General features: G+C 52.1%; 1 protein-coding gene across 2 annotated transcripts in view; it reads left to right on the top strand.

Annotated features, from left to right (window-relative positions):
* Nucleotides 1-1,174: 1,174 nt before the first annotated feature.
* Nucleotides 1,175-23,415, top strand: part of Eml1 (EMAP like 1) — a 161,152-nt gene continuing 138,911 nt past the window's right edge. Inside the window, exon 1 of one of the 2 annotated variants that reach the window (XM_006971690.4) lies at nt 1,175-1,497. In XM_006971690.4, coding sequence (XP_006971752.2) covers nt 1,470-1,497 — 28 coding nt within the window. In that variant the 5' untranslated portion in view covers nt 1,175-1,469. The remainder of the gene's footprint in view (nt 1,498-23,415) is intronic. The other variant, XM_006971691.4, reaches the window with a different exon arrangement.

The raw sequence follows: 23,415 nt of genomic DNA on the forward strand, positions 1-23,415 counted from the left end.
GCGCATACCCACATTGTCACATACACACTCCATATGCCCACTACCAAACAGCTATACACACATGCCCACCCACCTGCCCACAAATTCTCATACATGCAGTGGGCTTATTCGCTGCTATTATGATCTCAAGGACAAGAGAATCAAGTTGTTGTTGTTGTTTTTTTTTCTCCTCACACATGTTCCCACAATAAAGAGAACAGGAAGGGACTTGGGGCCAAGGACAGGAAGGGGAAGTGGCCTGGACACAGGAGCTGATACTGGGCTGTCCCTCTGGGTGGGGCGGCTCCAGGGAAGGAGGCAGGAGGCTCCCTGTGGCACCTCGGCAGCCCCTGCCACTGTCCTGCCGGGGACTGCCACCTCTTTCCTTTGCCCCTGCTAGCTCACATTCCTGGAACGGATGTCGTAGCCAGACAACTCTTTCAGGAAGAGCATGAAAGCATCCCGGGTCTCTGTGATTGAGTTCATTCCCTGATCCTCCCCCTGTACCCCCTTTGCTTGGACCTGCTTCACTTCCTGTGTGTCCCACAACTGGAAGGACCCCAGATCCCAGGGGTTCAGGAAGCATAACACTGGGGGAATGCCCCCGGGAGCCCTGGTCCTACACTAGAACTGCCCACTGCCCTTTGGGAACCAGGAGAGGACTCAGTTGAATCTTAGTCAAGCATACAGCAAGCACATACTAAGTGCTTGGAGCAATGTGTTCTCTCAACCGTGTGTTTCCTGTGTGAGCACAGGAGTCACCTCACTTCCCCTGTAGGGAGCTCCCTCAGTTCACATAGCTCCCCAACATGTGGAGAGCTGAGTGCACCCTGTGCGTGTCCAGAGTGTGGGTGCTCTTGGCTAAACAAAGGCAAGGCTTCCTATGCCTTGGAGACAGACAGCCTGGCTCCAGATCCCGGTTACACCCCTAGAAGGCTGGTTTCCCTTCAGGGTCACTTAACCCTGCCTGTGACATGGACCTGATGTGGCTGTCTGGAAAGCAGAAGGAAGCGACAAGTGTGGCCATGCTCTGCATGCCTCCTGGTACCAGCATGCACTCGCTGGCAGCATCCCTTGATAGTCTCTTACACTAAATGCCCATAAATGGTCCTGGCTCAGTAGGTGGGACCAACCACCAGGAGGGAGGGGATAGGCATTCCATAGTCTCCAGAGCTGGGGTTCTGGGGGCTGATCCAGCATCCAGGGGTGCAGCGGCTTCTCAGGGAACATTCCGGGGCTGCTGAGGAGAGGCCCCAGGCAAGGGAGGGCAGTGCCTAGAATTATCCACCAATCGCACAGGTTCCTGGCACCGGGAGCACGCTCTTATCTGCCCAGCCCAACATGGGGGGGTGGCCAGGCTGGCTGAGGCAGGACACTGCCTAGGGGCTGGACACAGAGCAGTCCCAAGCCGGGCTGGGTGGGTGACGGCTGTGGAGGGCTCTGAGTGTCCCTGCAGGCTGGTGGCCAGCTGGCCGCCCATCTCCCCCACCATGTCGGACGGCGAGGGCCCCTCAGCTGGTGAGTGGCAGTTGCTATATTTACCGGCCATGGCTCCGGTTGCAAAGGCAAGGCCTCCGGTCACCAAGGGCACCCGGCCCCCCACAGGCAGCAGGCAGCAGTGAGGTGGGGACCCCCTCCTCCTCGCTTGACACTTGGGAGCTGCAGCCCAGCGTGGGCAGTTTGAGTTCCAGAGCTCAGTTCTGACCGCGCCCCCGATTTCCTAGCAGGCTTTAGCAGGAAGCTGTGTCTATAACAAATTCTCAGGCTGTCAGCCCGGAGAAGGGGCAGCGCTGACCACAGGGTGCAGGAATCAAACTGGGGGCTGGGCTTCCAAGTGGGTGCAGGGTGCATGGCCTCTGACACCATATGCAAGAGAAGGCATGGAACCATGAACCTGGGGTGGTTCACAGGGCCTGGGAGGTTTCCTGGGGCCCTGAGCCCACTGGGATGTCCTGAGCCCCTCCACCGGCTCCAGATCAGCTTGCTGAGACCTCCAAACCCTCTGGACTGGAGGTGGCTAGGGAGACAGGTGAGAGGAGATGCAGTCAGATTCTGGGTCCTGCCCACATGCCCAGACATGTGGTGGGGATTGGCTGTCTCGAATAGTGGGCAGGCTGTGATGTTTTCCTTGAACTAGCCTGGGGCAGGGTGGGTGCAGAGGACAGGATGATCAGTGTTTACTGTGGAGCTCTGGAGTAATCGGTCCAGGCCCCGATCTACAGGTTGTGTGACATCGATCATGTGGTTTGATTTCTCTGAGTTTCAGTGTCTGTGGGTGACAATGGGAATGTGGTTTCACAGTGGGTGAAAATTATGATAATGTACGAAAGTGTCTGCTGGTGCCCGGTATGTCGTAAGTGCAGTGGCTCCTTTGAGACAGGGTAAGAGGGGACTGAGGACAGGTGTTCAGAGGTACACACGGCCTGGGCATCTCCCTGCAGCGGTGTCCTTGGTAAGACACGGCTCAGTTCTGGCCCATAGAGTCTTGATCCTAAAACCTCGCCTTGGTGATTCTTGGGCTTTCACAGGCATGCCACGCTGTCCCGGGAGGCACTGTGACATCTGATGGACAGTCTGGGCCTGGCTCTGGGTGTGCATGTGTGTCGGGAGGGAGACATGGACAAAAGCAGCCTGACCTCGCCTGCTTCCATTGGGCGCCAGCAGAGCTGGCTGCCAAGCATTGCTTCTCCGGCTGTGGAGGCCACCGGTGCCTGGGGGGCAGCCAACATCAGTCTCTGGCTGGCCAGGCCCCACACCTGACACAAACCCGGAATAGCTCTCTCCCTGCACCCGGGACACAGCCCTCATTTTAGCAGTTTGTAAAGCCACCCGTAGGTAGAGTATTTCAGGAAGGCTAAGACAATTTTTAGCCTGCCAGGGCAATGGCGTGGTACTGAGTGCGCATGTGTGTTGAGCCTGGGGTCCAGAGTGTCCTCTCGGTCTCTTCCCTGACTGGGAGAGAGGCATTGGGCTGGGAGGCTGGGGCTGGGGTCACTACTAGTTCATTTTGTCCTGGCTCAGCAGAGGCCCTGGGCAAGCTCCGAGCATCATTTTCCTGGTTGTAAAACACAACGCAGTGGTCTTTGTCCTCCATATATGAGTTTGACCTAGACTCTTGTTTGAGAACCTAAACATGCCCTGCTAAGGAGGCTGAGGCAGGAGGATTTAAAGTTTGAGGCCAGCCTCAGCTACAAAGAGAGGCCCTGTCTCAAACAAACAAACAAAAACCCACAAAGCAACAAAAAACAAAAGAGACACCTTCCCCCTAAACAACAGCAAGCCAAACTAGACAGTGGGGGCAGGGTAGCCGGATCTGGCCAGGAAAGTCTCCTGACATTCAGGTTTCTCCAGGACTCCTGCCTCCGGCAACAGACCCAGGAAGCTGCCGTGGAATCTCCCTGTTGTCCCTAACCAGTCTCAGGGACCGTGACAACAGTGTCAACATTCTTGAGACCTGCGAGCCCTTGGGTGTTGCTCTATAGTTCATCTCTTCGTGGGGGGGGGGCAGTGAAGGGGTTCTCCCCTTCATGCTGCAGTAAGAATCAAGGAACCCCAAACATGTAGCACCATTAAAATGATGCCAGTGCAGGTCAGCAATGTGAGGGGCTGTCTCGTCAATAACTAAGATGCCGTGCAGAGAAGGAAGCGAAGAAGGGACTTAGTCCTGGCCATTTTGGATAGGCTATTGACTGCCTGGAGGTGCATGACATCAACTCCACTGTACAGCTAAGAAAACTGAAGTCCAGGGGGCAGATGGCATGCCCAAGGCCATCCATCCCACTGCTGCAGCGTTCAGCAGAGACCAGAACCAAGCTCACCCCATTTTCTTTACTCAGTACCCAGGTTAGGTCCTCATTCCAGGAGTCTCTGCCTTCAGCAACACCCCTTTATTCAGAGATAGCTAGAGCTCAACACTGCCTCCAATTATCTGGAGCCTGTAAAAAAATATGTGGTACCTTGTTAGGGCATCCGAGAGCAGAGCGCAGCGGGTGGTACAGACTGCGATCTATGGCCCTGTGCCTGGGCGGGCGAGCCTGGAGGAGGCTAAGGTTACCCAGGAGTCAGCACTGTATTTATAGCAGGAACGGCCGGCCCGCTGAAGACACGGCCTTTTCAGTGCCTGCATTTTCGACTAGACTCTCCCTGGGTGCAGGGGTGACTTGGATGCATCACGTGATCTGACAAAAGTCTTAGTTTCAACATTGGTAAAATGAGGGCTTGCCCCATCCCTCACTGGGTCTGTGTTTAGCACCTTCTGGACACCCCAGCTCTGAAGGGACTTATTCCACACATCCCAACATTCCTGTGTTGACCTTACCACATCCAGTCCCTTCCAATAGGAAGGAGCAGCCCGGCCTCCGGCTGCCAGTTTCTCCTGGTTTAGGAAGGGAAATGACGTGTGCAGTCAACTCTGAGCCTTAAGAACAGCCTGCTGCCTTATCAGATAGCAGTGAATGCAGTCAGACCAGCTCAGGGTTCGAATCCCTGCTCTACCACTCACTGGCTCTGTGGCCCTGAGCAACTCATTTACTTGATGGGTGAACATTTGTCCTACTGGAGAGCATGGTATGTGTGTGTGTGTGTGTGTGTGTGTGTGTGTGTGTGTGTGTGTGTGTGTGTAACCATAACTGAGTATGGGGTGGTGGTGAAAGTGAGTGCATGGTAAGGGGCATAACTGAGTATATGGCGGTGGGGGACTGAAACTGAGAATGTGGTGGAGGAGAGGAAACTGAGTCTATGACGGTGGGGTTGGGGCATAACTGAGTATGCGTCTGATTGCTGAGTGACCTTCTGTTTCTTCCTGTGTCACTTCTGCCAATTCCATTGCGGTCAACCCGCTCTTACCTTGAGAAACGGCTGCTAGGGTTTCTCTGTCTGGCAGTCCTGGAACTTGCTTTGTAGACCAGGCTGGCCTTGAACAGAGCTCTGCCTGCCTCGGTCTCCCTCTTAATACTGTCATTGAGGGAGGGTTGCTCTCCCATAAACATCAACTCACTTCACACTCCTTTGCCAGGAGACTCAGCTAAGAGGGCCCCTGACATCCCCACCGGCCCCCCAGGTACTCGGCTCTTGAAGTACCTGGTTCTCTGCGTCAATTCAGAGGCATTTTCCCAAGCCACTGGGGGAACCATCCATAGTTCACTTGGTTGTCCAGGCACATGGGAGTCCCGGCTTCTTCCTCCCAAGGCCTCATGTTGGGTCCCTCAGCAGGTACCAAGGGAGCCCCACCCCCTCTTCTTACCCCGGCCAACCCCAGCTCTTCAGTGTCTCCCTGGAAGCTGCCCCCAATCCACACTGTCCCAGACTCTGCCCGGTACGGCTGTGCAGACCTCCGAGGAGAGGCCTGACAGCCTTCCCTGCCCTGGATTCGGGGTAGGCCAACACTGTGAAAAGGGCAGAGAGGACCCAGGAGTGACCCTGGAACACAGGGGAGGCCTCTGAGATGATCTCAGGCCCCTGGCTCCAGGAAGGGACTGAGCTAGCCTGGGTCACTCTGGCGGTCTGAGCCAGGCTCTCTGCCCTGTGCCTCTCAAGGCTCACCAGCCATGCTAGCGCCAGGAGAGCAAGAGGGGTGATGTCAGCTCAGTGTCCAAAAGGCGGCCTGGGTTCTGTCCTCCTCTATGCCCACTGACTGGCTGATTGGAAGCCCACTTCAGAGCCTTGTATGCGTCTCTGGAGGAGGTGAACCCAAGCACTGTCCATCTGCTTCCTGTGACGGTGACAGTACCCGAGACCATCACCTCACAAGGAGGAAAGGGTCACTTTGCCTTCCCTGTAGGATTGCAGTGCGTGGTCACTTGGCACTGTGGCTCTGGGCCAGTGGCAGGCGGGACATTGTGGTGGGAACGCATGATGGCAGAGCGGCTTACCTCACGGTAGCCAGGAAGCTGAGGGGGAGAAAGGAGGGAAGAGGGTCCTAATAAACTTCCTCCTACTGGGCCCCATTTCCTGCTGATAGTGCCCCTTTAACACATGGGCCTCTAAGACACGGTCAAGATCCAAACCGCAAAGCTCTCTGGGACACTGCTCTTGGAGGGGTCTCTGGGCCCTGAGGCTCTGCTCCGGGCTGCTTGCCCTTTGAGGTTGAGGGGTGTCTGACGTCCTCCTTCCTAGTCAAGTGACTGCATTCAGCCTTCAATCTATAGGTAGAAGGGAGCCAGTGAAGACTCTGGAGCCGGGCGGGGGGGTTGGGGTGGGGGTCGGCGCCTGGATTGTTGAGGTGCTGCGGACAGAGGCACTGGAGAAAGGCTATGGAGGTCAAGAGGTCGGGGAGGACCCAGCAGAATGTCTTAGTCTCACCTGTGAGGGGGAGGTGACACTGTGGCCTTGGGGTGTTGTGGGGAGTCTGTGAGATGATGCCTTTCAATGCCCTGTAAATGTGGAGTCCAGGAGAGGCAGGGGGCATGTGTGTGTATGAGTTTGGGTGTGTGCCATATGTGCACATGGTGATCAGGGGTGATCAGGGGACAGCTTGCAGCATGTGGGTCCCAGGGCTTATACTCAGTTCATCAGGCTTGGGGGAAACACCTTTATCTATGGAGACATCTTGTGGGCCCTGTATTTGCATTTTTTCACAGTGTGTGTGTGTGTGTGTGTGTGTGTGTGTGTGTGTGTTAATGTGCACACACAGTGGCACATGTAGTAGTGGTCAGGGGACAATGTGAAGGCATCAACTCTCTTCTACTGTGTGGGTTCTGGAGATCAAACTCCACTTGTCAGCTTGTCAGCAAGTGCTTTCACATCCCAAGCTATCTCACCAGCCTGATTTATCATATTTTTTTAAAAGAAATAAAATTGCCGGGCAGTGGTAGCACACGCCTTTTATCCCAGCACTTGGGAGGCAGAAGCAGGTGGATCTCTCTGAGAAAACCTGTCTCGGAAAAAAAAAAAAAAAGAAAGAAAGAAAGTTATTAGCATTGGAGCCACAGACGATTTTCTTCTTGATATTATACAGTCAAAATAGAGCACAGGAACTGTTTGCTAAGGCAGGTTTAACCCTTCAGTGGTCCTTTGTACGCTGCATTTTTATTTCAAGGTTGGTACTCATTAGAAGGTCCTCTTGGTTTCCACTGGCTGTGCTGAAGTCAGGACGGGCTTGGTTTGCTGTGGAAAACACAAATGGCCGTGGTTCATGGTGGTGAAGGGTTTCTCACTCATGCAAAGTCCATTCCAGTCGGCTCCAGGTAGAGCAGGTCCCCTACACAGAAGTGTATATTGGGATGCTTCCACTCCCCTCCCCCCACATCATTCACCCAGGGAAGACAGAGCTGACACCAGCATGGCCAATTGTATGGCCCCACAGGAAGTGATGGACATGGCTGTGCTGGCATCTCATTGGCCAAAGCATGTCACATGACATGCATGAAGGCAACAGGGTGGGCAAGTGCTGTCTGAATGAATAATTGTAATATTATTGACTCTCCCCTACTCCAAGATTTTTTTGTAATGTTGTAGTAATCCACTTTAATTATGAAAAGCCCAGAATGCATTGCGTAAACTGTGGTCAGCAGACATTCATGATGTAGGTCATGTGACTTTCAACATGCAAATTACACAAAACAAAGGGCGAGAATTTTCAAGCTGTCTTGCTCTCCCACAGATGTGAATTTACACTTAAAAGCACAAAAATATCCATTCGTCTGTTCATGGACACTTAGACTGTTTCTGTCTCTTGGCTGTCTTGACATGCTGCCTGGAGTGCAGATGTCCCTAAACACACTGATTCCATTTCCCTAGGAGTGAGATTTGGATCAGATGGTGGATCTATTTTTAATTTTTTGAGGAAGCTCCATACTGATTTCCATAGTGGCCAGACTAGTTTACATTCCCACCAGCCGTGGATGAGGGCTCTTCCTCCTCAGCTGCCTTCCAATTTTTTAAATGTTTTGTATTGTGTGTGTGTGTGTGTGTGTGTGTGTGTGTGTGTGTAGATGATATGTGTATAGGTGTGCATTTTTGAGTACACATGTGAAGTCAGAATTCTCTCCACTCACTTTTACATGGTTCTGGAGATTGAACCCAGGTTTTTTTTTGGGTCTGTGTGGCAAGTGCGTTTCTTCCGTGAAGCTGTTTCCCTGGCTCCTCATGGTTTTGATTCCAGCCATTCTAACAGGCACAAGGTAATGTCTACTGTGATTTTGGTTTACATTTCTCTGGTGATCACTGATGTCGAGCGTGTTTGCCCACACCTCATGGCCAGCCGAATGTTTCCTTTTGAGAAATGTCCATCAGGCCTGGCTCCTCACTTTGCGGTTGGGTTGTTTCGTTCTTAACTACCAAGCTATTTGAGTTTCTTTCTTCCTTTGTTCCTTTTCTTTTTAATTTAATTTTTCAGTTTTCAGTTTTTTGGTTTTTGAGACAGCATCTTAACTATGTATCTCTGGCTTGGCCTGAAACTCACTCTGTAGACCAGGCTGGCCTTAAACTCACAGTGCTTTTCCTCCCTCTGCCTCTTGAGTGCTGGGATTAAAGGAATGTGCCACCACAACTGATGGTCCTTTTAAAATTTAATTAATTAATTATATCAATTAATATAAATTATTTATATTAATAAATTAATATAAATTAATTATTTATATTAATAAATTAATATTATAAATTTATATTATTTATATTAATAAATTAATATTAATTAATTATTTATTTTTATGAGACAGGGTCTATATACAGTAACCCAGGCTGGTCTATAACTCACTATGTAGCCCAGGTTAGCCTCAAAATCACAGCACTCATCTTGCCTCAGCCTCTCCAATGCTGGGGTTATAGGCATGAACCACTACACTTGACTTGGATTTCTTTCTTTCTTTTAAAGATCTCTATCTCTCTCTCTCTCCCTCTGTATACATCCAAATGCATGTGCATGGACATGCTGGTGCCTAAGGTGGCCAGAAAAGGGTGTCAGATCCTTTGGAGCTGGAGTTACAGGTGGTTGTGAGTCCCTTGATGTGTGTCCTCTGTAAGAGCTATACATGCTCTTAGCTCCCTGAACTTTTCATGTGTCCTGCATATTAACCCTTTGTTAGATGCATACAGTTTTCCTTTGGGGGCCCTTCCATGACCCCTGAAGATACCAGGATCTAAGAATTCTCAAGTAGTTACATAAAATGCTACAACTTACACATCTTCTGGAGTACTTTACATCATCTCTAGATGACTGATACTTCCTGCCACTGTGTGGAGTCTATGGAAAGCTACTACACTGTGTTGGTAAGGAAGAGATGACAAGGTCGTCTGCACATGTCCAGTAGAGGACACTTTGGACCTATTTACACAGCCCTTGTCAGCCACGGCGTGATATTCTGCTCTTGAACACGTTGTTTCCCAGTTGGCTGGATCTACAGATGCAGCAGGGAGGGCCCAGAAGGCAGACTGTCCTTTACAAGGATTGTCTGCCGTCCTGGAGGTGGTCTCTCGGCCCTGTGGGATGTTTCCAGTGCTGTGCACAGCTCATTCAAGGGATACGATCCCATTTGTCTGTTTGTGCTTTTGTTAGCTACGCTTTTGAGCTATTATTGAAAATAAACCCTCACCCAGAATGATGTGTACATTGGTGGATAAATGGATAAAGGAGTGTGGGATATTACAATAGAAGGCTAGTCAGCCATAAAAAAGGAAACCCAGCCACCTGTGACAACACAGCATGGAATTGTGTCACCCAACATAATGACGAGTCTGGCATCAGAAGACAAATACTGTATGACCTCACTCTCTTGTAGAGTCTAAAAGAACTGGTCCGTAGATGTGGAGTGTAGAATGGTTCTTACCTGGAGCTAGGGCAAGGAGCAGGGCAGGGAGGGTCTTGGACAAGAGAACAGAATCTTAGGGAGACTCAAGAAGTACCTTTGGGATCTGCGGGACGGCACGGTTGTTGAGGGTGGCATACCGCACTCATGGAAAGTAGAGAGTGTGGTGATAGGGCTCTCGGCGTTAGATAACCCTGCGAGGTGGTCTGTTTGTTCATTGCCAGATTCGAGCGACGCACGCAGACTCCAAAACATCGTGTGCACACCATAAATCACATGTAATAGGATTTGTTTGTTAATTTTAATCGAAAAGAGGAAATCAGAACAGAGACAGGTAAGAAGCAAGGGTAACAAGAAACCATGTATTAGTCAAGGAGAGAATAGACACACTTCAGTCTCAGACCTCTGGTCACAGAATTGTGAGACAATAAATTTATGTTATCTAAGAAAAAGAGAAAGGAAAGAAAAAAATCAACTTCTGAAAGATTTGGTTCCAATTCCATCAAGGAACAACACAGCTAAGGGAAACATTAGCTGCTGATGGTCAAGAGTCTCGTGTGTGTGTGTGTGTGTGTGTGTGTGTGTGTGTGTGTGTGTGTGTGTGTGTGTGTGTGCTCACACGTGCGTGCACCATGTGGAGGCCAGAGGTCACACTGTTTTTCTCTCTAGCTTATGTGTTTGAGACGGTGTCTCTCACTGAACCTGGGGCTCACTGATTTGGCTAGACTGGCTGGTCCTTTAGGCCCAGGAATTCTCTCACCTCTGCCTTCCTACCGGGGAGAATTCAGGGCACACTGCCCTGCTAGGCTTTTCAAGCGGCTTCTGCTCATCTAAGCTCAGCTCTTCGCTTTTTACCAACTGAGTCGGCTGAGACATCTCCCCAGCTCCAAAAGTCTCTTTTGGTGTTCTGTTTGGTAAGGAACAAAAGAGGACTGTGGCTGGCAAAGCCCAGAACAGACCAAGTGGTGGTGTCCCAGGCAGCTTAGAAGAAAATGGTCATAGGAAAATAGTGGGAGAGGTCTGTGAAAGCTCCAGGGACAGTCTGCTTTGTGGCTCTGGTAGGCACGATCACACACAATACACAGAAGACTCAGTCCATAGTGGAGAGCTTTACCAGAGGCTGTAGTCACAGGCCTGCAATCCCAGCATGGGAGACTGGGCCAGAAAAATGGGGAGTTTGAGGCCAGCCTGAGCTACAGAGTAAGACCCTGTTTCAACTAACTAACTAACTAACTAACTAATAAAAGAACGAACAATCAACCCACCTAACTAACTAACTAACAACTAACTAATCAACCAACCAGTTTTTAACACTGTTCTGATAGTATATATGCATAGCCAAATGAATTCAAATAAAAATTTACCTCCTATCAGAGGGCAGAGCACAGCACACCTTGGTTCTTATCACAAGAGAAGACCTGGTTTAAAGTAGAGTTTGCAGGGCTGGGGAGATGGCTCAGTGGGGATGAGCACTTGCTCTGCAAGCCTGAGGACTTGACTTTGAATCTCCAGCACCCACATAAAAAGCCAGGCATGACTTTATGTGCCTATGAGCCCCACACTGGGGGTAGAGACAAGAGGGAGCTGGCTGGATGATCAGCCCAGCAGAAATGGTGAATTTCTGGTTCGATGAGAGACACTATCCCTGGCCTTTACATGTGTGTGCATCTGATACTGATACATATGTCACACACACACACACACACACACACACACTCCACACAAGTTTTCATCCTATATGATGTCCATGATCCCTTCCCTAAGGATGTACAACGTCACTAGAAACAGGACAGATTGTAGGTGGGGCTGTGAGCTCCGCTCTGGGGAGAGAATGCTTCTGCAGTCCTGCATTGGCTGGAACCACGTCTTCTAGGAATCTTACCTCATCACTTCCAGTGGGAAATTGTCAAATATCGGTACAGCCACAAACACCCTCATAGGCTTTAAGCTCTGAGAGGGGTGCTCACTTTAATGCCACAGTTCTTACCAAGCATGCACGATGAACCACCTGCTCCCTGTGTCATTGGAAAGCAGGGCTTCCGGGAGAGACCTAGGTTTGAAGCTGGAGGCCTGGCCTGGAGTCAGCTCTGTCGCAAAAGCCCCATTGGGTAAGTCCATTGCCTCCCGAGTATTCACCACAGGGTCCTAGCCAGGTGCTCAACATAAAGACAAATGTATCTCTTCCCTTTGCCTGAGCCAGGGCCAGGGAGGCACCCCCAAAGCACCAGCCATCTGCCCCATGACCAGAATAGGCTGAACAATACCTGCGGTAGTAGGACTCTCCATCCTGTCCAGGGCTGCAATGATGTTGCCTGTGCCCCCCCCTCCCCCAACCCTCCACCGAGGACTCACAGCGGAACCAGGTTCCTGTCATGTAAGTGCATGTGCCCTGCCCGCAGACACTGCTTCCCATCTGTGCTTGCTCATGCAGGTTGTCCCAACTCTGTCAGGTGACACTCATGCACAAGCTCAGACACCTGGCATGAACACAAGTAACAGACAGACGCCAACATTTACAGGAAGAAAAAACAAAACCGACCAGGCCGACCCAAAACTTCGGGCTTGGGGAGGGTTGTCAGGAAAGTGTCTGCTGTGCAAGCACAGGGTCCCGGGTTCTAGGCCCCTCTATTCCTCCACTGTAGGGTCGATCCTAAGGGGCCCAACTCTCCTGGAAATATAGAGAAACTTCTAGAGGATGTGGAGCTGTCCCAGCCCCAGCCTGTACGCAGGGTGCAGTGTCACAGGGCGGGGATGTGGGGACTCTGAGGAGTACCAGCTGCGGCTCACAGGCAGTGGACTCTGAGGGGAGGTCAGGCTTCCTTTTGGAGTGGCTCGGGCTTTGTAAATAGTGGAGAAAGGCCATGGCTCACGGGCTGGGCCACTTCGGGGGCCCAAGAGTACCCCGCTTGTGTCTGTTGATCACTCCGGGTTTGTGCTGGGCCAGAGTTGACAAGGGGAGCTTGTGGACAGGCCTGGGTAGTCCCTTACTGCAGGACCTTAGGGAAAGCGGCCGGCCAGTCCTGGGGAGCCCTAAGAGTTGATGGGAGGGCCCAGTTCGGCACCCCTGGTCTTCAAAAGTGCCAAGTCGCTCTCCTGTCCTCCGGCAGACATCAGTCAGGTAGAGAGTGGGAACAAGGCTGCAGAGCCTTGCTGCGGGGAGGGCGAGGCTTAGGAAAGTGGACCCCATGCCACAAAACCCCAGTCTCTCCTTATGGACTTTTTGTCTGTTTTTTCTGTCCTTCCTAAAACTTGCTGAATATATTGAGAAAGGGATGAGTCTCAGTAGTGCCAAGATGATACAGATAGGTGCCACCAGGACTAACAGGTGTAATGGCTATGAGGTTGTGTGTGTCCCTACTCCTCACCAGGCTGGACTCCACTTGGGCCAGGCCTGGCAGGAGGAGAGGCTGTAGCCAGGTTTTCAGCAAACGTCTCTGGTGTCCTTAGCCACACTCAGGGCAGCAAGAGGACCAGGGTGGAAGGCTGGCCCCATGGCCCCTGGACAGTTCCTGCCTACAGCTCCAGGCCAGCCTTTTCAGAGGATATAGGTTCATGGAGTGGACAGCCAAGGGAGCTGTGCTCAGGGTCCCCTGAGACCATCTGAGGAAACAAAAGGAATGGCCAGGGACACCTGCAGCTGCAGGTTCTGTAGGGGTAAGTCGTGGGTTCAAATCCTGCCTCCATTGTCCCACCTCTCATTTTTTTTTGGGGGGGGGTAACTATTTTCTTGAAATATCACCCATATGTTATAAGATTTGACCATTTAGGGGTGGGGGTGGGGTTTAGTTGGTAGAGTGAATAGCATGCATAAAACCCTGGCTTCTGTCCCCAGCACCGCCCCAAACCAGGTGAGATGGTACATAGTACATGATGCATGCTTGTGATCTTAGCTTTCAGGAGTTAGGGATAATGCTCAGAAATTCAAGGTCATCCTTGCTGCATATGAAGCTTGAGACCTTTTAGGGGTACATGGGTTCTTTTCTCAAAAGAATAATAAGTATGCTGCCCTTTATCTTGCCATTGTCACATGAAGGCATCCCCTACCCAACAGTGCTCACACCTCTCCCTTTCCTGGGCCTCTGGCAGCCTCGAGTCTGCTTCCTGAGTCTCTGGATTTGCCCACTCTGGACTGAGCACGTGTGTGCTGTTGGATGCTGTGCAGCTGAGATCTCTCGCACTTAGGGGGATATCCAAGCTTGTTGTCGCAGCCAGAGTCAGGACATCATTGTACCTCTTTGCAAGTCCCGCTGCGGGGACTGATCCATTCATTAGCTGATGGCACCAGCCGCCACACCTGGCCGTGTTGGCGTGAGAACTCACCCTCCAGACCGTGGCTTGTGGGTGCTTATTTTGTGTTCCATTAGCAGTGCCAGCTGGCATGTCTGCCTTGACCCCACATCCCTACAGGGAACTGCGTTATGATCGTGGTCACTCTGGGGAGTATGGGGGATCAACTCACTGTGGCTTTGGTTTCTCTGGTGACGAAGGCTGCTATGTGTTTTCTTAGATACTCACGGGCCAACCCTTGTTGGCTTTGTGACCTCAAGCCTCAGTTTGCCAACCTGTATAAGGGGACAGTGACAGCATCTGCTTCTCAAGTTTAAGCAATGTTCAGGTCCTGACCCTAGATGCCTTCCAGTGGACATCGCTGTTTGGAGCTTCAGGCTGCACTGGGGTCCTTCCTCCAAAAGCTGGTAGCAGAGAGGGACAAAGAGGAAGCCAGACACATGGAGGCGTGTGTGTGTCCAAAGCCCTACTGGAAAGGCCATCAGAGAAGGTGCTGATGGACATGGCCCAGGCCTGGGTGATCTTCCCTTCAGCTTTGAAGTGCTGCCAGGCTGTGGATGGGCAAGCCAAGACAGACACTCCCCGGTGGAATGCAGACAGGCCTGGCTGGCACCAAGTGTCTGACAAGGGGAATCGATGTGTCCTTCTTATAAATAGTGTGGACACCCGGGCACTTGCAGCAGTGACTTTCACAGTTCCGCTGGTCACTGGAGGGCTCTGTAGGCAGGGGCACCCTCCCGTGAGGCTGTGCAGCTGTGCCCTGTGCTGAGCGCCTACGGCCTGGTAGAGGTGCCGAGGTTAGGCTGATTGTGTATCGGTAACCTGAGCCGGGTGGAGGTGAGGGACCTAATCAGCCTGTCACAGTGGAAACCAACCCACCTGGGAACGGCGAGCTTATTAGGAGGCTCCTGGGAACAGAACCAGGCTGGGAGGAGGGGAGAGTCTCTGAGGGGCCTGGGGTAGTCACCGAATCTATTCAGTTGAAAGGAAGGTGACACCTGCAGAACTCCTGGCTCTGAGCCAGATGTTCGTAGATACCGCAGCCGGCTGAGTGCCAGGCGCATTCTCTGCCCCGGTGGTGTGTTCTGGGCCAAAGGGGCCACAGGTGGAGGGAAGGAGGGCAGGATGGAGGAACCAGGCTGACACTGGCACTTGAGTTCTGCCACCTGGAACTATGTGATCTGTGTCCTCTCCTGACGCCCGTCCCCTTGTGTGCGAGATGAGGCTGATGACGCAGAGACGTGAAATGTCCCTGTTGTAGGCTCATGCATCTGAACACTGGGTCCCCAATGGCGGCACCACTTTGGGAAGTTATGGGTCCTGTGGGGGTGGGGCTGAGCCAGAAGAAGGGGGTGGCTGGAGGTCACTTTGAGGGTTAAAATCCAGCCCCAGCTTCTGGTCCCAGCTGTGCTTAGTGATCTACCAAGACGTGAGCAAGCCACCCCAGGCTCTTGCTTCCGTGGCCATGGGCTGTTCCCACCTCTGCTTCCCCTCTCTTATGGACTGTACCCTCTCAGCAAGCAAGTAAATCCTTCCTTCCGGCTGTTTCAGCCACTAGTGCGAGGTCTTAACACATGTGCTCAAAGACAGAGCTGGGGAACCGGGGTCCTTTTTGATCAGAGCCCCTGAAACCAGAGCTTTCGTTTTATGCGGGTGACCTGTTGAGACAGGCTCTCAGGAGAAACAGAAAGGAGAGGGTGCTAGGTGAAGTCAGACCCCCAAAGGCAGGGACCTCACCATCTTTGTCTGTAGATGGTCAGTAGACATCTCCTGAATTGATTACACATTCCTGCATCTATACCCATGCCAGCCTTATTCTGTAGGGAGCTGTGGATGCGGACAGCATGGGTACCACAGAGCCGGAGACAGATGGCCAGGCTTTAACAAAGCCTGCAGGGGTTAGGTGGGTTCCGTCCCCAGAGCCGATCTGCCTGCTCACTGCTCCCACACCTCTTGCCCTTACACCGATCGGCTGTGGCCCTGTATGACTTCCACAAACATGGTGGCTGGCTCAAGACAACAGAAAGGAGCCGTCTTTGAAGTTCTGAAGGCTGGGGTCTAACGTTAGTGTCCCAGGGCTCAGACCCAGGTGTCACAGACCTTCTGCCTCGGGGAGGAGTCCTCCTGTGCACCCTGCAGCTCCAGCGTGCCTCTCCTCTGTGTGTGTCTGTGGCTGCCTGCCTCCCCTTTCCTGGGCCCTCCAGGCTTTGCTCCTCTGTGGTGAGGACGTTTGTGAGAGCGGTTAGGACCCATCTGATAATCCAGGATCACCGTGTCCCCCAGGTTCTAACAACACCTCTTCCACCCCAAGTGGCCTTTTCAGGATCAGAGATTAGGACCTGGTTTCTCTGGGGTCACTATTGAGCCCATTACAGACACTAACACTGTTATGTTATGTCTCCCAGGCCTATGGCTGGGGACCCAGGAAAATGTCCGGAAGGAGCGCACATTCTTCCCTAGGTGGCTTTGTCCCAGAGAGAACAGCACCCTCTTTGCCCGTGATACCTGCCCTCTTCCTTTCTTCTAGCTGCCTCTTCTCCTGCTCTCCCTGGTAGCTGGAAGGGCATCCTCACCCCGGATGTATCTTGCACCCTGCATCTTCCCACACTGCAGCATAGTCCTTCAGGCTCTTCTCTGGACACATAGGGGCTGTTTCTCTTTATTTACATGCATATAAATATATATATATCGTATTTGTATGTTCACATGTATGGGTGTGTATGTAAGTGTGTATGCAGAGGCCTGAAGTTGAAGTGGGGAGTCTTCTTCAATTCCCTTCTGAATTATCTATTGCTGCATGGCCTATCAATGGAACACAGGGCTTGTCCATACAGCTACTCTAGCTGGCCAGAGTCCCTCTCCTCCCTCCTAATGCTGGGATTACAGGTGGGATTACTGCTGTGCCCCATCTGGCATTTGAATTGGTTCTGGGGAACTGAACTCTAGTCCTCAAGCTTGAGTGGCAAGTGCTTTACCTCCCCAGCCCTAGAAACACTTTTTCTCCTCCCATGAAGCCTGGATCTCAAGGCTATTGTCCCCAGACATCATACGCTCTGTCCTGTGTGGTCACTACAGTTTGGGCCTCCCTGGCCTTTCAGCCCACCTGAGTGTTTGCGTCTGGCTTAGGAAAGCCTTGGTGAATGAAGGACCAAGAGATTCATGGGTCGCTGGGCACAGCGAAGCCTGTAGTCCCAGCTACTCAGCAGACTGAGGCAGGAGGATTTCCTTGAGCTAAGGAGTTCAAGGCCAAACTGGACAACATTGCAAGACAGTATCTACAACAAAAACCTTCTCAGATAAGTGGCAGGACTGTTTCATGTGAGAAGAAGCACAGTTGGCCTCTAAATCTGCGGGGCTCACATTTGCAGCCTCACACCCCGGCATCGAGACTGCTCTGAACACTTAGGGATACCTCGTCGTCGTTACCAGATGACAGGTTTCCCTAACAAACAACTTGGGAATGACTGAGACAGCAAGGAAGGCTGAGTGTGAGCTCTTTACAAACACTACCCTCTCTCAGATGAGGGATCTGGGGTCTGGTACACGGGGTGCCTGGAACCCAGCACCCCACCAATATGGAGGGATCCAGTATATAAGCTTCTTGCTGGCCACTAACAGCTCTTTCCTCCGGCTGTATTCCCACCCTTCCTGCAAGGTCAGGCCCTTGAAGTAGGAAGCATCTGGGATCCCTTAGTGCAGAAGATGGGCTTGGGCTGCTGCCACCCTGAGGTGCCAAGAGAGAGCCCCCCAGCAGGCAGTGTGACCTCAAGGGTGGGACTCTGTTGCCCCATGGCCTCTAGAAACTGAACCCTGGTTGGCCTGTGAACTGCAGCTTGCCAAAGGCAATTGTCTCTGTCCTCCCTACCCCCAGGTCCTCTTTAGAGGAGCTGATTTATGGCCCTGAGAAAGCAGGGGCTGTGGAAGAGGATGCATAGGCCTGGTTTCAGGAAGGGTAGCCGCCCCTACCCTTAAAAAAAAAAAAATACATGTCTTAAGGAACCGGAGACAACTCAGCAAAGTGCTGTCTACGCAGGCATGAGGACCGAGTTTGGGTCCCCAGAACCTGTGTGAAAAGCTGGGCACAGAGACACCAGCTCTGGGAAGGCAGGCACAGGAAGCTCGCTGGAACTTGTCGGCCACCAGCCCAGCTCCAGGTTCAGTGAGTGGTGGAAAGCAGCAGAGAAACACACCTGATACCAGCCTCTGGCTTCCACACACATGCACACACAAAAGCACACATACAATTACACACACAGACACACACATACATATACCACAGACACACACACAGACACACACACACAGACACACACACACACACTCACATACAATTACATACATGTACATACACCACACACATACATACACCACACACATACATATATGACACACAGACACAGACAGACAGACAGACAGACAGACAGACAGACACACACACACACACACACACACACACACCAATGCTTCCAGGGGCATTCCTCAGCCCAGTTCCCGACACTTCAGTGAGGAGAGTCTTCAAGGGGGAATTCCCCACTGGTCTTAAGCATGAGTGCCTGATCCTGGCACGCTCCTTTCATGGTCTGACTCTCTTCAAGGACTGCTAGAGCCTCAGACTCAGGCACCTGATCCTTCCTCACCCTCTGCGATGGTTGGTATTGATTGTCGTCTTACAGAATCATCTGGGAGATGGGCCTCTAAGCATGTCTGTGAAGGAGTGTCTTGATTACATTAATTGATGTGGGAAGACCAATTTTAACGGTGAGGGGACCACCTAGGGGACCACCTAGGCTGGGATGCCGGCCTGTATAAAATGAGGAAAATGTGTAGGCCTACATCTGCCTTTCTCCGTGGAGTTGTCAGGGTATTTTTTTTTTTTTTTACCACAGCAGCAGGTAAGGACGCTGACATGGCTGACAGGCAGTTCACATCGCCTGGCTGTTGCCAGTGCAAGCCCCTCTGGCTGGAGTGCCAGGTTTCCCCCAGGCTAGCCCTTCTTCCCCCTGCGTTCTCCTTTCCTGGTGGGGGAGGGGCCTCCTTTGGGCAGTAATAGCCCCTAAGAGCCTCCAGCACTCCCTCTGATTCCTGCCTGGTGTCCCCTCCTAGGTGACGGCGCCGGAGGGCAGGGTCTGCCTCTCCTGTTTCCCCAGCACCAGGCACACAGTAGGTTCAGAACTGTTATATACACCCCTTGATCCTTACTGTTCCTCCAAGGTCTTTCCGGAAGTACTTATTCGAAAAGGCCCTTTACTGGTACCCAGTCCCACCAGCCGTGGATGATGTTTTTAGACAGGGAAACTGAGTCTGGAAGCGTGTGATCGGCAGTGGAGCTAGCCCAAGGTTCAGCGGCAGGCCTGCAGGCCTGTGGGGCTAGAGGGCGGGCCCCGGAGCTTTTCATCAAGTACCTCTACTAGGCCAGTGTCGGAGGCCCTCCTTGCCTGCCCCGGCGACCCCGGAGCCTCTGTGTAAGTGACAGCCCTTCTCTGGGCTTCAGCGGCCTGGTCTGTAGATGGGAGGGGGCTGCACTTGAGAGTCTCTGAAGCGCTTCGTGACTGGGGCTGAGAAATCACAGGGGAGGACAGGACTGTGTTTGTTGGTGTCCAGGCATTCCTGCATGCCACCCCTGAAGACATGACATCCCTGTAGCTCCATGGCAGGTAGCGGGGTCACCAGCTTGGCAGAGTCCCTGTCCCTCATCCCTGCCTTCTACCGTCCCGCAGTGCCATGTGTGATCCTGGACCGGAGTCCCTGTGGGCCCTGGGGGCTCCGTCAGACCTCTAGATGTGGCCTGCTGGGCTCCCTGTGCTAAAGGAGGAAGAATGGCCAGGCAATGACGGCAGAAGAGCCTCTGGGACTCCCCTTGGTGGCCTTGCATTTTTGCTCTGTGTTGTGGACTTCTGTTTGACATGACTGTATTCAGGACAGAGCGTGGGTGGGCATGAACTCACTCTTTCCTAGTCGTGTTTTGAGGACACATGACTCAGTCTGGCATCCCAGCAAGGGGCAGCACTGGCTGATCTGTGGGCCAATTATGCAATCCGAGGGAGTACTCCTTCAGCCTCACCAGCCTCAGTTTCTCCACCTGGCACTTGGGATATGTAATACCAACTCCACAAAGATCTGTATAGATTTCTCCAGGCTGTGAGTATGAAGCCCGGTACATAGGGGGGGCTCCATCAAACCCTGTGCCCTCTGGGCCAGCAAGTACCTGCCTCTAGGCCCTCGCTGTACTGCAGGAGGGGACAGGTGGAGGAAAGCCGTAAACCTGACCTGCCACAATCTCACTAATGGTCGATCTCCCTTTCCCGAGGAGGAGGAGGTCAGGCTTCCTGCACAGGGCCAGGAACAACAGGGCTTTGTCGTCGTTCTTTCGAGAACAGGAGGAGCACACAAGCCAAGTCAGGTGTGGGCGCCTTATCTTTCCTGGCAACGCCAGGCCTCTGGGCCAGGTCCCTGCTGGCAGCCGAAGGGAGGCATAAATAATATAGAAAGGCTGGCACTGGCACCCCAGCCACCCTTCTGTGTTTCACACTGAGCAGGGGGCTGAAGCCAGAGAGGCAGCCTCGGGCAACCTGAGAGTCTGGGGGTCTATAGTCCTGGAGGGCTGGGCAAAGCGTCTCTACGGCAGAGTTACTGGGAAGGCCACGGAGTTTCATCTCAGATCCCACAGGCTGTGTGTCCTTGGGCCTCATCGTCTCACCCACCGCATCCTCATTTCCCTGTAGTAGTTTTGTTGTTGTTGTTGTTGGGCTCCAGAGGAGAGCTGGCACAATGCCAGTGTGCAATAGGTGCCTGGCGGTGGGTGTTATCTGCTCACTCCATCGCTAGCCTCCCAGGGGGCAAGTGCGCATCTGCTCGCCCGTGCAGACCAAGTGAAGGCTGAGAAAGGGCTCAGTGCTGGACCATGCTCAGCACAGGAATACCGTAGTGATGAGGAAACCGAGACTCTGAGAGAGCCGCTTACCTACGCAGTTACCTTCTGGCAGGTGGCAGAATACAACATCCACATCCTCATCTGCTACTTTGCCGGCTGTCATCTGGCCAGTGGGTCGTCTGGAGCCTGAGATGGTTTCTGGGGAAAGAAGAATCAGGGAGTGGAGGTGTGCTGGGGGCACCTCAGGAGACCAAGGAGCCGGTCAGCATAGGTGTGGTCCTAGATTTGTGTACCAAAGGCCCTTAACTATGCTGCCAGGAATGGCACCCCCAATGGCATCAGGGCCTTGGGGGCACCACCCAGTACTAATCACATCGGATCTGAGGGATCCTGATGTGGAAGAGTCAAGCACTAGGACCATGCCAAAGAAGCAGTCACAGGCTGGCAGTCCTGGCCTGGCCCTGATACAGGGCTGTAGGAGATAGAAGCTTGATCAGCCAGGCCACTCCATCCAGCCCCACTGTGAGTCATTGGCTGGCGGGAGGCCCAGGCAGAGGCTGAGGGAGGCCTGTGGCCGGACTTCTCCGGGGTTAGCAGCTCATTATTGCCCTCAGATTCCTGGTGGGCTCGTGGCCCCTGGGAATCAGAATGGAAGGCCACAAAGTGCTTGGTCATGTAGTTTGAATCGGTGTGAAATTCTAAGCACATTTCTAAAGAGTGCCTGCTTCAACGGCCTTCCCAGACCAAACCTAAAACTTTAGAGACGACTGGTCTGGGGAGCTTGTTCAAACGTCACATTGAAACCAGGGATGATGCTATCTTAAGCCCAGCTCCTGAGAGTGTGAACTAGGAAGACCTCTTGATCCTTAGAGTTCAAGGCTAGCATGGGCCACATGGTGAGACCCTGTGTCAAAACAGTAACAGCAAAAGGGACACATCCTGGAGTGATAGAATCTGTGCGATCCCCTAATATCAGAGATCTTCTTTCTCAAATGCCGTTGGACACTTAATTTCTAAGAATTATTTTTAAATTTTATTTATTTTGTGGTGTGTGTGGGTACATTTGTGGGGGTGCTATGCCCTGGTGCACGTGTGGAGGTCAGAGAACAACTTAAGGGGGTGATTCTCTCTTTCCATTTAGCGAGTCCAGGAGGTTGAACTTAGGCTTGTCACCAAGCACCTTCATATATGCAGCCCTCTCTCTGGCCCCCTCTGGACCTTTTATGGAGATGTTCTTCCCCTCGAAAGGCACTTTCTCAAAGCCCTACCAGAGTTTGCACCCCCAAGAACACACACAAGGTAGTGCCCATCCACATTAGGTGTGTGTACTCATGAGGCCATATGAATGTGTAGGCACACACTCATACACCCCAGCCTAGCTGCAGGATTTGCAGGGCCCTGTATGAAATGAGCATTGATTCTGAACTGTCAAACCAGGTAGGGTCTGAGGCACAGTGCGGGTCAACAAAACTGGACCCATGCATACACCCCCAGATCCACACAGATGAATGTGCCCCACAGTACAGATGTCCATGAATACACACTCATGTGCATACACACCGAGCATTCTCACACAAGCTCACAGGCAGCAAGGCTTTTAAAATGTTCTTTTACTGTGATAGAAAGTGTGCTGTTTAGCATTTAATGAGGAAAAAAAATCAAAGTTGAGTCACATGTGAAACGCGTGTAGTGAGAATCACCAGATGGAGCCTTCTGTGAATCATCGTCTTGGGTTTCATGTGTAACGTTTTAATTGGGTTGTGACTAGTTTGGGAAAACTTTTAGGTTTCTTCTACCCCCAAATCCAAATTCAACTGGCACTGATGCTTCCAAAGCCACGAAGCTTCCTCAGTAAATTGTGGACTTAAGAGTTTTTGTGAATGTTTGCCTGCCAACGAAAGAAGAAGATACAGGACAGCTCTCTGTCTTCCTAGGAGCAAGAAGGAAGGAAAGTTGGGGTCGGGGAGATACTCCGTCAGTAAAGCACAAGGGAGGACCCATGTTTGGATCCACAGCATCCATGTGAAAAGCTGGCACACTCATATAACCTCAGTGCTGGATGAGGGGAGAGGGCAAGTGGATGCAGGTAGATTTCTGGAGCTCATAGGTCAGCTGGCCTAACCAATCAGTGACCTCCGGCTTCTGTGAAAGACCCTGTCTCCATAAACAAGGTGCAGAGCAGTTAAAGGAAGGAACCTCTGACTGTGGGCCAGCCCTGTGCTCAGCTGCTGTGCAGATGTTAGCCATGCTCACTGCCTGGCACGCAGTAGGTGTGTGGCAAATGGTAACATTGCTCTATTTCTTCAGAGCCTAAGGTCTTACTGACTGTGAGACTCATATATATTTCTAGGCCACTAAGAAAGGAAATCTCACTTCTTAAACTCTGGCATCAGCCAAGATGCACAGTCTCTCTCTCTCTTTAATGATACACTTATTTTTATTCCACTCGCATTGGTATTTTGCCTGCATTTATGTCTGTATGAGGCTGTCAGATCACTTTGAGCTGGATTACAGGCAGTTGTGAATTGCCAGTGG

Source organism: Peromyscus maniculatus, chromosome 14 (genome assembly GCF_049852395.1).
Source record: "Peromyscus maniculatus bairdii isolate BWxNUB_F1_BW_parent chromosome 14, HU_Pman_BW_mat_3.1, whole genome shotgun sequence".
Taxonomy (NCBI): domain Eukaryota; kingdom Metazoa; phylum Chordata; class Mammalia; order Rodentia; family Cricetidae; genus Peromyscus; species Peromyscus maniculatus.